This window comes from Notamacropus eugenii, chromosome 1 (assembly GCF_028372415.1).
Source record: "Notamacropus eugenii isolate mMacEug1 chromosome 1, mMacEug1.pri_v2, whole genome shotgun sequence".
Classification (NCBI taxonomy): domain Eukaryota; kingdom Metazoa; phylum Chordata; class Mammalia; order Diprotodontia; family Macropodidae; genus Notamacropus; species Notamacropus eugenii.
In genome coordinates, this window is record NC_092872.1 from 207966014 (window position 1) to 207978559 (window position 12546).

Genomic DNA, 12546 nt, shown 5'->3' on the forward strand with positions numbered 1-12546 from the left:
AGTCTGGGAGGGGGAAAATAAAAGGATGCACTTTGCTGCTTAATGCACTTTAGTGTTTAAAAGAGTAAAGAAAGTCATTTAACACCCACCTTCTCCCACAGGCAATTGGCCTTTGGGGCTACTTTACCAGTTTTAAAGTGCCTTTTTTGAGTCTGTCTGGGCCGTCCCAGGTTATCATGGGGAGTCTTCCTCCTCCATCCCCCACCAAAGCGGTCCGGGAGGGTCCATCTATCGAGCGTTTGGTCTGTGAAGGGGCGAACCATGTGATTGTGGCCGAGAGCCGCCTCCTAGGTAGGGCCTAGCAGCTGGTGTAGCGGAGAGCCGCTACCAGGGGTCGGTAAATACTTGTTTCATGAGTTAAGTATACAATGGCAGGCGCGGGGTAGGTGGGGCTCGAGGTACCCTGAGTGGGGTTTGGTTTGGTTTTGTTAACTTGGGAAGCTAATTCTTCGTCTTGACCCATCCATTGATTTTGAGTCATTTCCATTACTTTTCAGGAAAAAAGTTTCTCCCGGCTCCCAGTGTCTACAGCGCCCGGCTCTTCCGACAGTTAAGGTAGTGACTTGGGCAAGTCGCTGACCACAGTGCCCCCGATGCCCCCGGGCCCCCAGCCGACCTGATTAAGGCGGGCGCGAGTGAGCTGGCCGCGGGTCTCCCCGCCACCCGGCGCACAGGAGCTTCACTTGGACGGACAGAAACCTTGACCGTTGCCTTTTCAAGCCACCGGGGCAGAAAAAATTGCTCATTGGTGATGATGGAGAAAAACAAAACCTCGCCCTAAATTTCGCCGCAGCCACGCGTTAAACCCGGGCTGAGGCACAGAGCGCGAGTGGACCGGTGTGGACTGAGCCTTCCTCGGGTGAGCGGGGCGTGGGAACGCGGGCCGACCACGGAGGGGGCGCGGCTCGGGTGGGGAGCGCGGGGCCGCTGGGCTGCGTTGGGCGTGGGGCTGGGAGCCTGGGGGTGGAGGTGCCCTGCGGGGCGGGTGCGGGCTGGCCTGTGCCCGGAGGCCCGGGGCGCGCTCCCGCCTTCCTGCGGGGGCGGGCTGGGAGGGGGCCTGGCCCAGGCCGCGCGGCGGGCCCCGCGGGTTGGGCTGGCGGTCTTTCTCTTTCACTTTCCTTCTCTCGGGCTGGCACGCTGGCGGGCGGCGAGCTCTGCGTTTGGGGCTGGCGGGTAAGGGGCGGCGGCGGCGGCGGCGGCCGCAGCGGGGTAGGGAGGGGGGCCCGCGGCGGGAGTGGGGAGCGCTCGAGCCCCCGCCCCCGGAACTTTGCACCCTTTGGGAAAGCGACCACTTGGAGGCACCTGCCGCAGCTGCCCAGCCCCGCCGGCGGCGAGGGGGAGAGGGCAAGCCGAGCCTGCCCTGCCCAGATCGAGGCGGGAGCCCACTCTGCCTCCTGCAAAGCGGGAGGGAGTGTGGGGTGAGGACTGGGCAGGTGGGGGGGACTCTGTTCTCTCCTCAACCCATTCGTAGGAGGAGGGCTTAGTTTGTAAGTCGCGTGTAAATGTCGAGAAAGGAGCGAAGACACGTGTTGACCTGTTAGAGCCAGGCCACCTGTGCATCCTTCAGAAAAACGGGACCCCAGTGTAGGTGCCCCAGCCTTTCCATTTAATGGTCATCAAACCCACACCCCACCGGGCCCACTCACGGACACAGAGGCCGAAAGAAAAGGCTTTACAACTTTGAAGAAGGCTTTGGATTTTTTTTTTAATTGCCTGTCTACCTCTTTCGATTTCTCATAGTACTGGGGGTTCCTCTCTGGTGCTGTTCTCACATTGCGTTTTGTAGTGTAACTGCCTGAATGTAATTCACTAAGGGAATTGTAACTGAGCTCCTTTAGGGTACGGACTCTAATGTATGCACCGTCTACAGTTTTCAGTAGCTGCTTAAGAAAGATTGAATGGTATGTTGAAATGAACTTTTATGAACCACTAATTTGTAGCATGTCAATAACTTGTTTCATTCTTGAATGATTTCATTTTCTTAGATTTCTTAGATTCTTCTTAGATTGGAAGGACCTTTGTTCATCTTAAGTCTTAACTCCCCATCCCCACCCTCACCCTCCATTTACTGGTTAAGAAAAAGAAGGTGCAGAGAGGGTAAGGTTTTGGAGTCAGTAAACATGAGTTTTGAGTCTTGGATTCTTCTGCTGACTAAAATGGGGATGATTTCCAGTACCTACTTCACACAGATTTTTGTAAAGAAGGCCCAATTTAAAGACTTCTGTGATTGTTTCCTCTTTTGTAAAAATGGCATTAGTAGTAGCACCTGCCTCCTAGGGTTGTTGTGAAAATTAAATGAGATAATATCAGAGAGCCATAGTATCTATGTCTAGGGAAACGATGGCCTCTCATTCTGTCTGGGTCAGATTACATCTGGAAAAACATGTTCAGTTGCATACCTTAAAGTGTTGTATAAATGCTAGGTATTAATATCATTTATTTGTATTCTATAAATTTTTATTGGTTGCCCCGTTAGACTTATAATCAGGAAGACCTGAGTTCAAAATTCAGGAGCATATTAGCTGTATAACCCTTTACAGGACACTTGATTTCTTTGCCTCAGTTTCCTTATCTGTAAAATGTGAGGCCTGGGCACATTGACCTCTAAGGTCCTTCTCACCTAAAGATCTGTGTCTTACAATGAATGAGTGGCAGAAAATAAATGAGTTATGTAGGTGGCAATGTGGTAAAGTGGATTTAAAGTCAGAAGATCTGTTTGAAGCCCTGCTTCAGCAGCTCTTAACTGCTTTTATGACTTTGGTTGGACAGCTCACTTAACCTCTGGGTTGGGTTAGATAACTTCCAAGTTCCCTTACATACCTAATCTGTGACCCTATTATTTTCCTTGGGTATAGGTCCTAGGTCAGGGATGGGGAACCTGTGGCTTCGAGGCCACATTTGACGTAAGTCCTTGAGTGAGGCCTTTTGACTGAGTCTTAAGTTTTACAGAACAAATCCTTTTATTAAAGGGGTTTGTTCTGTGAAGTTTAAATATATGATTTTAGTTATATGTGTGTATATATACATGCATATATATATCAGGAGATTTTTACAGTACATATGAAAGAAACTTTCTTAATTACTGTTTGCATTTTAAGAGCCTTAGACATGGTGATTTCAGTAGCTAGAGTGAGGTTCAGTAGGAAGTTTTTTATTAAGAATTTAGAAAATTTAGAGATACACTCATAATTTCGATAGTTGATATGATGTTTTTCCTTCTGAGTAAAACTAAGACAGTTTTAAAATCCTAATGTGTCAGAGGCATGTTTAAATTCAATCATTCAAGTTACATGTAGAACTAAACTATCATTATACAGCAGCTGATTTTTGAAAATTATTTTTATGACTTGTAGCAAAATTTCATATTTCCTCTCCCCTTTAAATAAACATAACAGGTATGAAAAAGCAAAACCTCCCAACAGAGTTATGAGCAGATTGATTCATTCAGATGTCTCAGAAAGTCCACCTACACAAAGAAGCACATTGGCTCCTGTGATTTGACTTTGATCCACAAAAGGTTTTCTTGTACAAACTACTCAACAATATCAGTTACTCCTCGAATGGCTACTCAAAGGAGGCACTTGGTGAAAGACTTTAACCCTCATATCACCTGTTACATCTGTAAAGGGTATCTCATCAAGCCAACTACTGTGACAGAGTGTCTCCACACCTGTAAGTATTCTTTTGGAAGGTATCAGTCAACATTATGTGCGCCTTTTTAAATTGTTTCTATTTTTATGAAATTGAAATTATGAAATTGCAAGTTTTTGAAAGAACAATGTTCTAACCGTCAGTTGCTAAGCATTTGTAAAGTGCCTGGGCACCAAAGATAAAAAGACACCATGAAACAGTTCTTACTCATGAACTTAGATTCTGTTGTGGAAGACAGCCCCTACACATATAAGTACATACAGAACAAATCCAAAGTAAGGGAATCAAAGAAGAGGTGGGTAAGGTGGTTGGTGATAAGGGAAGCTGGTTTAAGAAAGGCTTCGTGTAAACAGTAGTGTTTAAGTGGTGTCTTAAGGGAGTGAGAGAGTTTATAAGACAGAGGTGAGGAGAGGGTACAGTCTCGGCACAGGAAACCAACAGTACAAAAGCCAGTAGGACCTGACCACAGAGTATGGGAAAGGGAGCAGTGTACAATGAACCTGGAAACACAGGCTTGGACCAAGTTTTGAAGGTCTTTAAAAGCTAACCATGGGAGTTTGTTTTAAGTTAGAGACAACGGGGAGTCAGTGTAGTCCATTGAATTAGGAGAGTAACATGGTTGGATTTGTACTTAAGGGAAATTATTTTGGCAGCTTCGTGGAGTATGGATTGTAGTGCAGAGATGTGCGGCAGGGAGACCAACAAGAATGACATCGTAAAATAGACAGGGTGAGGGTTTGAACCAAAATGGTTGGCTGTATGAGCAGGGAGAAAGGGTGGATTGAAGAGATTTTGGGAAAGTAGAAATGACAAGGTTTTGCCACTTTGTTGGATATTTGGGTCAGGGGAAGTGAGAAGTCAAGGATACGAACCAGGGAGACTGGGGAAATGTGGTACTTTTGAGAGGAATAGAGAAGTTTGGTAGAGGAAGAGGGAAATAACGAATTCTGTTTTGTACATGTTGAGCTTGAAATGTCTATGGAACATGCAATGTTAAATGTCCAATAGGCAGTTGACATTGTGGGACTGATCCTCAGGAGAGAGGCTGCCCCAGGATACTTAGATCTGTAAATCATTTGGGTGGAGATGATAACTAAACCCTTGGGAGCCAATGAGGTCACCAAGAGAATAGAGAGAGCGAAGAGGCCTCTGTTAGGAGGTAGGATGTAGGTAATGGACTGATGGAAGAGACTTAAGAAGAGGAGGTGGTCACCCAGGCTGGAGGAGAATTGGGAAAGAGTAGTGACATGAAAAAAACAAGAGGAGAGCATGGTCAGTAGTTTCTAATACAGGAGAGAGATCAAGAAGGATGAAGACTGAGAAAAGAGTATCACTGTCAGACTTGGCAATGAAATTATTAGTAACTTTAAAGAGAGCAGTTTCATTTGAATGATGAGATCTGGAGCTAGATTGCAGAGGATTGAGGAGTTGGTCACAAGAAACGAAGTGGAGACAATAAATGTGGACAGCTCTGCCTGAGAGTTTGAGAAAGGCATGAGGACAACTTGAAAGGGGTGGTAGAATGGGGGAGACTTGAGTATGCCTAAAAGCAGTTGGGAAGTAACCAGCGGATGGGGAGAAACTAAAGATTAGATAGAGAGAGGGTGAGAAAGGAGAGGAAATAAGATGACAGAGGACAATCTGCTGCAAAAGATGGAGGGGGCAGGGTCAAGGGCACATAGAGAAGGGTTGGTACTGTTAAGGAGAAGGAAAACTTTTATCATCAGAAACCAAAGGAAGGGAGAAACTAAGGCCATATTTACTAGATTTACAACTTTTTCTAGTAAGGAGCCTTTAGAGAAGCTAATATTACCTTAATAGTATATACAGAGAGCCATAGCATCTATGTCTAGGGAAATGAAGGCCTCTCATTCTCTGTCTGGGTCAGATTACACCTGGAAAAATACGTTCAGTTGCAGGCATCACATTTTAGGAATGACATTGATAAAACTACATAGCACCCAAAATGGTAAAGGTAAAGGATGTTAAAACCTGATAGTTGAAGGGCGGAAATGTTAAGCCTGGAGAAGACTTGGAGAAGCGTGCTATCTTTCTACTCTCTTAGGTTGGAAACTTCATGATATTTGATTCCTCTTTCTTATTTCCTCATATGGGTTCATATTGAATCAGTCACCAAGTTTTATCAGTTTTACATCAACACTTACATCCATCCCCTTCTTTCCACTTTAGAGGTTCCTGCTTTGCTTCAGACCTCTATCAACCTTTTGCCTGAACTATTGTTAATTGTTCTCCCTTCCTGATCTCTTTCTCCTCCCCAATCTGTCTTCTACACAGTGCCCATGTAATATCTAGGAGGAACATCAGGCAGTTAGGTTGCATGGGAGCTGGAAAAGAGATTTGGGAGTCATCTGCATAGAGATCATTAATTGAACCCAAGGGTGTTGATGAGATTATTGAAATTGTACACTGAGAGGAGAGAACCCTGGGTTACATCTATAAATAAGGGATTGTATGTGGATCATGATCTAACAAAGAATACTAGAAGGAATGGTCAGGTGGGTAGAAGAATTAAGTATTAGTAGCCATGTGAAAGACTGCTCCAGATCAGTTGTAATAGGAAAGAGAAATCAACGCAAATCTGATGGTTCACTTCACATCCAAAAAAATGGGAAAGATGATGGAAATAACCAATGCTGGAGGAACTTGGAAAAGATATTCACACTTATGTTCTATTGGTGGACCTTTAAGTTGGTAGAATCATTCTGGAAATAATTTTGAATTATGCAAAAAAAAAAAAAACCAAAACACCCTGACCAATGTCCTCTTTCCTCTGACCTACATGTGTCCCTGCTAGACATTTGCCCAGAGAAGTTAAAGATAGAGAAAAGTTTAATACCCACCAAAATATTAATAGCACTTTTTGTGGTAGCAAGGAATTAGAAATAAAGTAGATAATCATTGATTAAGAAATGGTTTGTGAAATTGTGGTAACTAAATAAAATTGCTGAACAGTAAGAGAGGATGAAAATGAAGAATGCAGAAAAATTGGAAAGATTGATATGAACTGACCCTGAATAAAAATAAGCAGACCAGAAATACGCTATACACAATAACTTGAACAATGTATATGGAAAGAACAAAAGACACTGTTTAATTATAATGACTAAACTGTTTAATTATAATGACTAACCTTGTTTTCAAAGAAGAGATGAGAAGATAATCCTCTCACTCCCTTCAGGACTTAGTGTGGAACATTATATCTACCTCAGATTTGATTGGTATGACTTTTGTTACGAATGGTGACTTCCTGCCTAAAAGGGAGTGTGAAAACTACTTCCAACAGAAGCAGTCCATTCTAATTTTGAATTCCCATGGGTTGAACAAATGTCTCTATGCAAATGACTACCAAATCAGTAGATCCAGTCCCTTCTTCCTGTCTAGAGCTTCTGTCACCTACCACTTGTCTTTTGGACTATCTAACTGGATCTCAAATTCCACATGTCCAAAATGGAACAGATCTTCTTTCCTAAACCATCCCTTCTCTTGACTGCCCTGTTTTTTTGATACTCTTCCATATACTAGCACCTGGTAGTTATCCTCAGTTCTTATTCTCATTCATCTCCCATCAGTTATCAAGTCTTGTTGATTGTAGCTCCACCTGTTACACCACAACCAGTCTAGTTCCAGGTTCTCAGTACCACTTGCATGGACTACTGCAGTAGTCCAGTAGATTTCTCTACCTCCGCCCTTTTGCCTTTCAAGGCTTTGTTTCACACTACAGAGCTGCTAAAGTAATACTCTTGGTCACAGGCCTGACTATTACCTCCCTCCCAGGTTTAATTGGACCCCATTTCCTGTAAGATAAAATATAAACTTCTCCTGAAAATTTAAATTACCTCCCTAGGCTGAATCCCCGTTCATGCACTCTATATTCCAGCTAATGTAGCCTTGCTGTCGCTGCTCCTTGCTGGATATTCTGTCTCTGGTTTCTGTGTTTAATAATTGCCTTTTAAATTGATTTGAGTGTAGGGGAGAATGTAAAGGCTACCTCCTTAACTTAAAAGGGTCAAGACTGGAAAGGATAAAAGTGAGACCAGACCAGGGATGATGATGTTTGGGAAGGTTAGAGTGAAGATAAAGAACAGTCTTTAGGAGTGGCAAGGTATAGGAGTTTATGGTTCGAATAAACTGAGTAGAATTTGAAGTCTTTCTTGTACAGGATACATTGGACCTGGATCAGGAAAAACCAAGTTCAGATCGTGCCTCAGAACTTATTAGCTATATGACCCTGGGCAAGTAATTTCACATCTCTGTGCCTCAATTTCCTCGTCTGTAAAATGAGAAAGTCAGACTTAGTGGCCTCTCAAATTCTTCTAAATCTGCAATCCTAAAGGGGAGTATAAGGAAGAGGTTAGTGATGAAAGGTCTTAAACCCTGTCATAGCCCACGCATCCCCAGGATTCTTAGAACCTTTGTAGGTCATCATCCAAATGTCACGCCCCCCCATCTTTTCACCTAGTTCCTTTTTCCCATCCCCCTCCACCTTTCCACCCCAAAGTCCTAAAATTTCAATGAAACACCACCTAGCCTTTCCACTCTGCCCTATACGCAACAAATTTCCCTTCATCCTAAATCTTTACCTCCTTAACCTTTCTGTCTTTTAGCTGTTATAGAAACATGGCTTCCTCCTGCTTACCCAGCTTCCCTTGCCACTCTTAACAGTTCTGGCTGCCCCTTCACTCATTCTCTTCAGCTTCCTGATGAGGCAGTCCTCCTTGCCTATCCCCTTTCCTACCTCCATCACTCAGTAACCTCTCTTGAGATTCATGTCTATTCATCTTCATCACCCAATCAAAATCCTGGTAGCTATTTTCTACAGATATCCAGGTTGCTTCCCTTTCTTTCTCAATGAATTTGACAATTAGCTTATAATTTTTCTCTACTCCCTAGCTTCTGCCCTTGTAATAAGGTACTTTAACAGTTTCTAACCTACTCACCTCCAATGAGCTCAACTCCTCCACCTCACCTCAGCTACACACTAAGATGGTAGTACCTTCAATCTCATCATTACCCACAGATGTGTCACTTTCATGTTCAAGAACTCTGAAATTCCTTTAACTAGCCATAACCTATTGACTTTTTACCTCTCCTCTGCCTTCCCTTACAAAACTCTACTCTTTGTCTATAGCCTGATCACCAAACCACCACCCCTCTCACACCATCTCCCTTGCGTTAATCTCTCTCTTCCTTTTCCCATCTTGATGTATTGATAATTAATTTAGCTCTACACTATCTTCTTGAATTCCTTGCCCTCTTAACGTTATGCCAATTATTCCCTGCCAAGGGAATCACTTAAATTACTTAAATCACTCCCACCACCATTCACTGCCCTCACTCTTTCATACACACTGCTAAGCAAAGGTGGAGTTTCACTGATTCAGTTCACTGTAAATTTATGTGAGTTTCCCATACTCAGAGGTCTTTTAGCAAATACTGGATAACACAACCACTTTTTAAATAGATTGCTGAAGGGATTCTTGTTTTTGTTTGGATTGGACTAGACTGTCTAACCTGTTCCTCCCTACTCTGTGATTCTGTATATTATGCACATGTAACATCCCCCTAGAGCTAATCCTTCAGTTTACCTTGAAATTCCAGACAGATTTCTCTGAGAGTTGAGTTCCACTCATGAGCCCCCAGTGTTAATGGATGGTTTCCCATTAATAGTCAGCAAGTAGACTTAATTAGCTTTTAGCAAAGGCATTTACTAAGATGATAGAGTAAGAACAGTTCACATAAAACATTGCCAAGTTCTTAATCTGCCATAAATATACACAGCATCTGTGGGGAGAGTAGACTCAACTGAAGTATTATGGTAGTGAGGCACACTTGGAATATATATATTTGTGGACAAGGTTAACTTATAAAGAAATAATGATTATAGTTTTGTTTAAATAATATTAAGCTGTCTTTTATTGATAGTAATAACCTTGCCATTAAAAGAAGAAAGTTGATAATATGTGTGGTAGTACTACCACCTTTTAATTTAATTTTGTAAATTTTATGCTTCATATAGGAAGTAAAACTAGAAAAGGATTGAAAAAATGAGACCATAACAAAGCATCTTGATATTGAAAGCTGAAAACAAAGATAATAAATAGAAATCATAACATTTATACACTGGGTATGGCAGATATCTCCATTTTTCATATGTTTGAGGTTTGCAGAGGTTAATTTTCATGCCTCTACACATGCCTAATTTGGAATTTGAACCAGGGTCTTCTGTCTCTAAATCCAATATTCTTTGCACTGTGTCATGTGCTGAAAATTCTGTAGCTACCTTTATTACTGTAGTGAATGGAATCCATTTAGGAATGCTTGAAACTGGCAGGGGTTTGAGAAAAGTATAAAATGTATAGTATATAGCAAAAATATTAAAAATGCTCATCTAGATGACCTGGCCAGAATATCTCGAGAGGAAGTAAACCTATATTTAAAACTCATAGCACAAAACTGAAGATATACATCATCACCACATTCTAGTGATTCACTAGCATTCTAATGAGTCAGAGAAGATCAAATATAATATTTTTGACAGAGGTTGAGATCTTTTAAAACCTTAAAACTTAAAAAACTACTCAACTGATTATCCTTGTGTCAGTATAGGGAGTTCACTATATGACTGCATCTAAGAAGACCCTTGAACTTAATACTAGATGAGAACACATCTAATTCTTTGTTCAGGTTAACTCAGGTTACTGACATTTGCTTCCTTCTGCTAAGAGACCAATGTCATTAGCAAAATAAGTCAGCTTCTCATTCACAGTACCCTATCATAAGACCCAGTAATCTCATCACTTCTGCCTCTTTCTCAGTCAAGAGCAATTGGACCTGCTTGGGTTCAGTGCTCCCTTTGAAAGCAGTTAAATATCTGTGGCCAAGGAGCTAATCACAAAGGAGAAGGATGAAAGAAGTCAGAGGTTAGCCAGCCTTTGCCCTTTAATTGTAGATTAACTTAGAATTCTTTTTCTCTCCTGCCTGCCTTGACCTGAGACTTTTCCTGATCCATTAATCTTTGCTTGCTTCCCTAGGTTCAGGCTCTTGCCTGTTTTGATGTATTATGATGCTTGTCTCAGATTTTTTTTTTCAGTATACTTCTTAGATTCTAACTTATTGTTTGGTCACATATAACATCAAAGTAGACTTTTTTCACAAAAGAGAGAGCCTTCTCTAGAGAACCCATGTGTGTTATGGTGTCTTCTAACTTTTTCAGCATCTCATTTCTTAATTCTAGCGAGTGCTATTTAATGTGTTGCATATTGTCTTTGAAAGACTTCCAGAGGGAATCCTTCAGTTTCCACGACTATCCCTTTCCAGGGAAGAGTATATGTCTTACCTCTTTCTTTCTATCTGAGCTATTGTATATATAGCTTTACTATATCATCCTGGTAAGGCACTATAATCTTTCAGATATTGCACCAAGGATGGTTTGTCTCATTTTGGCAAGGTAAGGAGTGGTTCCCTAGGATCCCATGATCACGTGCCAGTAACCAAGCTTTTATGTCATGTTCTCAGGTTACCCCAGCTACTGCCAACCACTCGAAGGTTATCAGAAAGTCCATATTTGGGATTTGTGTTGGATTTATTCTGGTCAAGTTCATACTTTTCCTCTACATAAATTCCCTCAGCTCTCCTCCATCCCTTTCTGTTTCCTCATACATATCCTGCCTGCTTTAGCAGAAGAGGTGGCCCTCCTTGAAAAGGCTAACTAATCCGTTTGTATATATGATCCCAATCTTTTCCATCTCTAGACTTTGCTTCTGAAAGTAGGGACCATTTTGCTTGTGTCCATTAAATGAAAGGATGGAATGAGTTGATCTCTAGCATTCTTTGTAACTTCAGATTTGTGATTAATGATCATGAAGCCTCTGCTGATTCCTCTCCCAGGGGCTAAAATCATATTCAGCTCCTGTTTCCTAAAAAATAACTTTCCTTAATCTTGTTTACTACCTCATTACGCTATCTCATTCTGTCTATACTTCCTTTCTTTATAAGAACAAAGTCTGTTTACTGACTCTGCTTCCTTGCAACCCAGTCATTTGTCAGCCTTGACATCTGATTTTAGTTTCTGTCACTCTTCAAAAACTGTTCTCTAATAATGACCAAGTTATGAAGTCTTTGAGTTCAGAGACTTTGTTATATCTGTCTTTGTAAATAGTATACACCTAGCAGTATGGTATTTGGAGTCAGATTTGGTGTCAGAAGACTTAGGTTTGAATTTTGATTGTACTGACCAAAGACCTCTTAGCCTTGGTTACTTTATCCACAGGGGTTACAATTGGATGATTCCCCAAGTTTATTTCCAGTTCTGGTAGACTAAATTATCTACTTTGCTCCTGCATAGTTGCCACTGAATACTCCTCGTGTAACCTCCCTTAGTATATCCTCTAGAATAGGGGTCCTTACCTTTTTTGTGTCCTGGACCCTTTTAGCATTCTGGTGAGGTTGATGAACCCCTTCTTAAAATATTTTTGAATACATAAAATAAAACACATAGGATTATTAAGAAAATTCATTATATTGAAATGTAGTTTTAAGTTCAGAGACCCTAGATTAAGAATACTTAACCACTGTTTCCACTTCACTTTGAACATTTCAAAAATCCTGCTGGCTATTCTAATCTTTGACCACACTCATAGCTCTGACCAAGAGAGTGGACTAGGTACTTAAGCAGTAATCTTTAGGTATTAGGATCATAGGGTTTTCTGGAGGCCACAGCTGATCACCCAGGTCTCCCATCTTTCATGGAATTTTTCTGAGACATTTCCACTGATACTTTGACCTTGGAGAGTCCTTTATGTGCCAGTTACAGCCTATATCATGGCACATACCCCACAGTACCAAAATCCTCACTTCTCTTCATCAGTGACAGTG

At 41.8% G+C, this 12546-nt stretch overlaps 1 protein-coding gene across 6 annotated transcripts in view; it reads left to right on the top strand.

The window, feature by feature from the left end:
• The window catches only part of PCGF5 (polycomb group ring finger 5), a 140373-nt gene that overhangs the window by 71953 nt on the left and 55874 nt on the right, over nucleotides 1-12546 (top strand). For 3 of the 6 annotated variants that reach the window (XM_072625091.1, XM_072625113.1, XM_072625118.1), the window contains 2 exons: nucleotides 498-859; nucleotides 3396-3672. In XM_072625091.1, coding sequence (XP_072481192.1) covers nucleotides 3561-3672 — 112 coding nt within the window. In that variant the 5' untranslated portion in view covers nucleotides 498-859; nucleotides 3396-3560. Of the gene's footprint in view, nucleotides 1-497; nucleotides 860-1109; nucleotides 1174-1269; nucleotides 1902-3395; nucleotides 3673-12546 lie in introns of those variants that run through there. The other 3 variants (XM_072625105.1, XM_072625096.1, XM_072625122.1) reach the window with 3 other exon arrangements.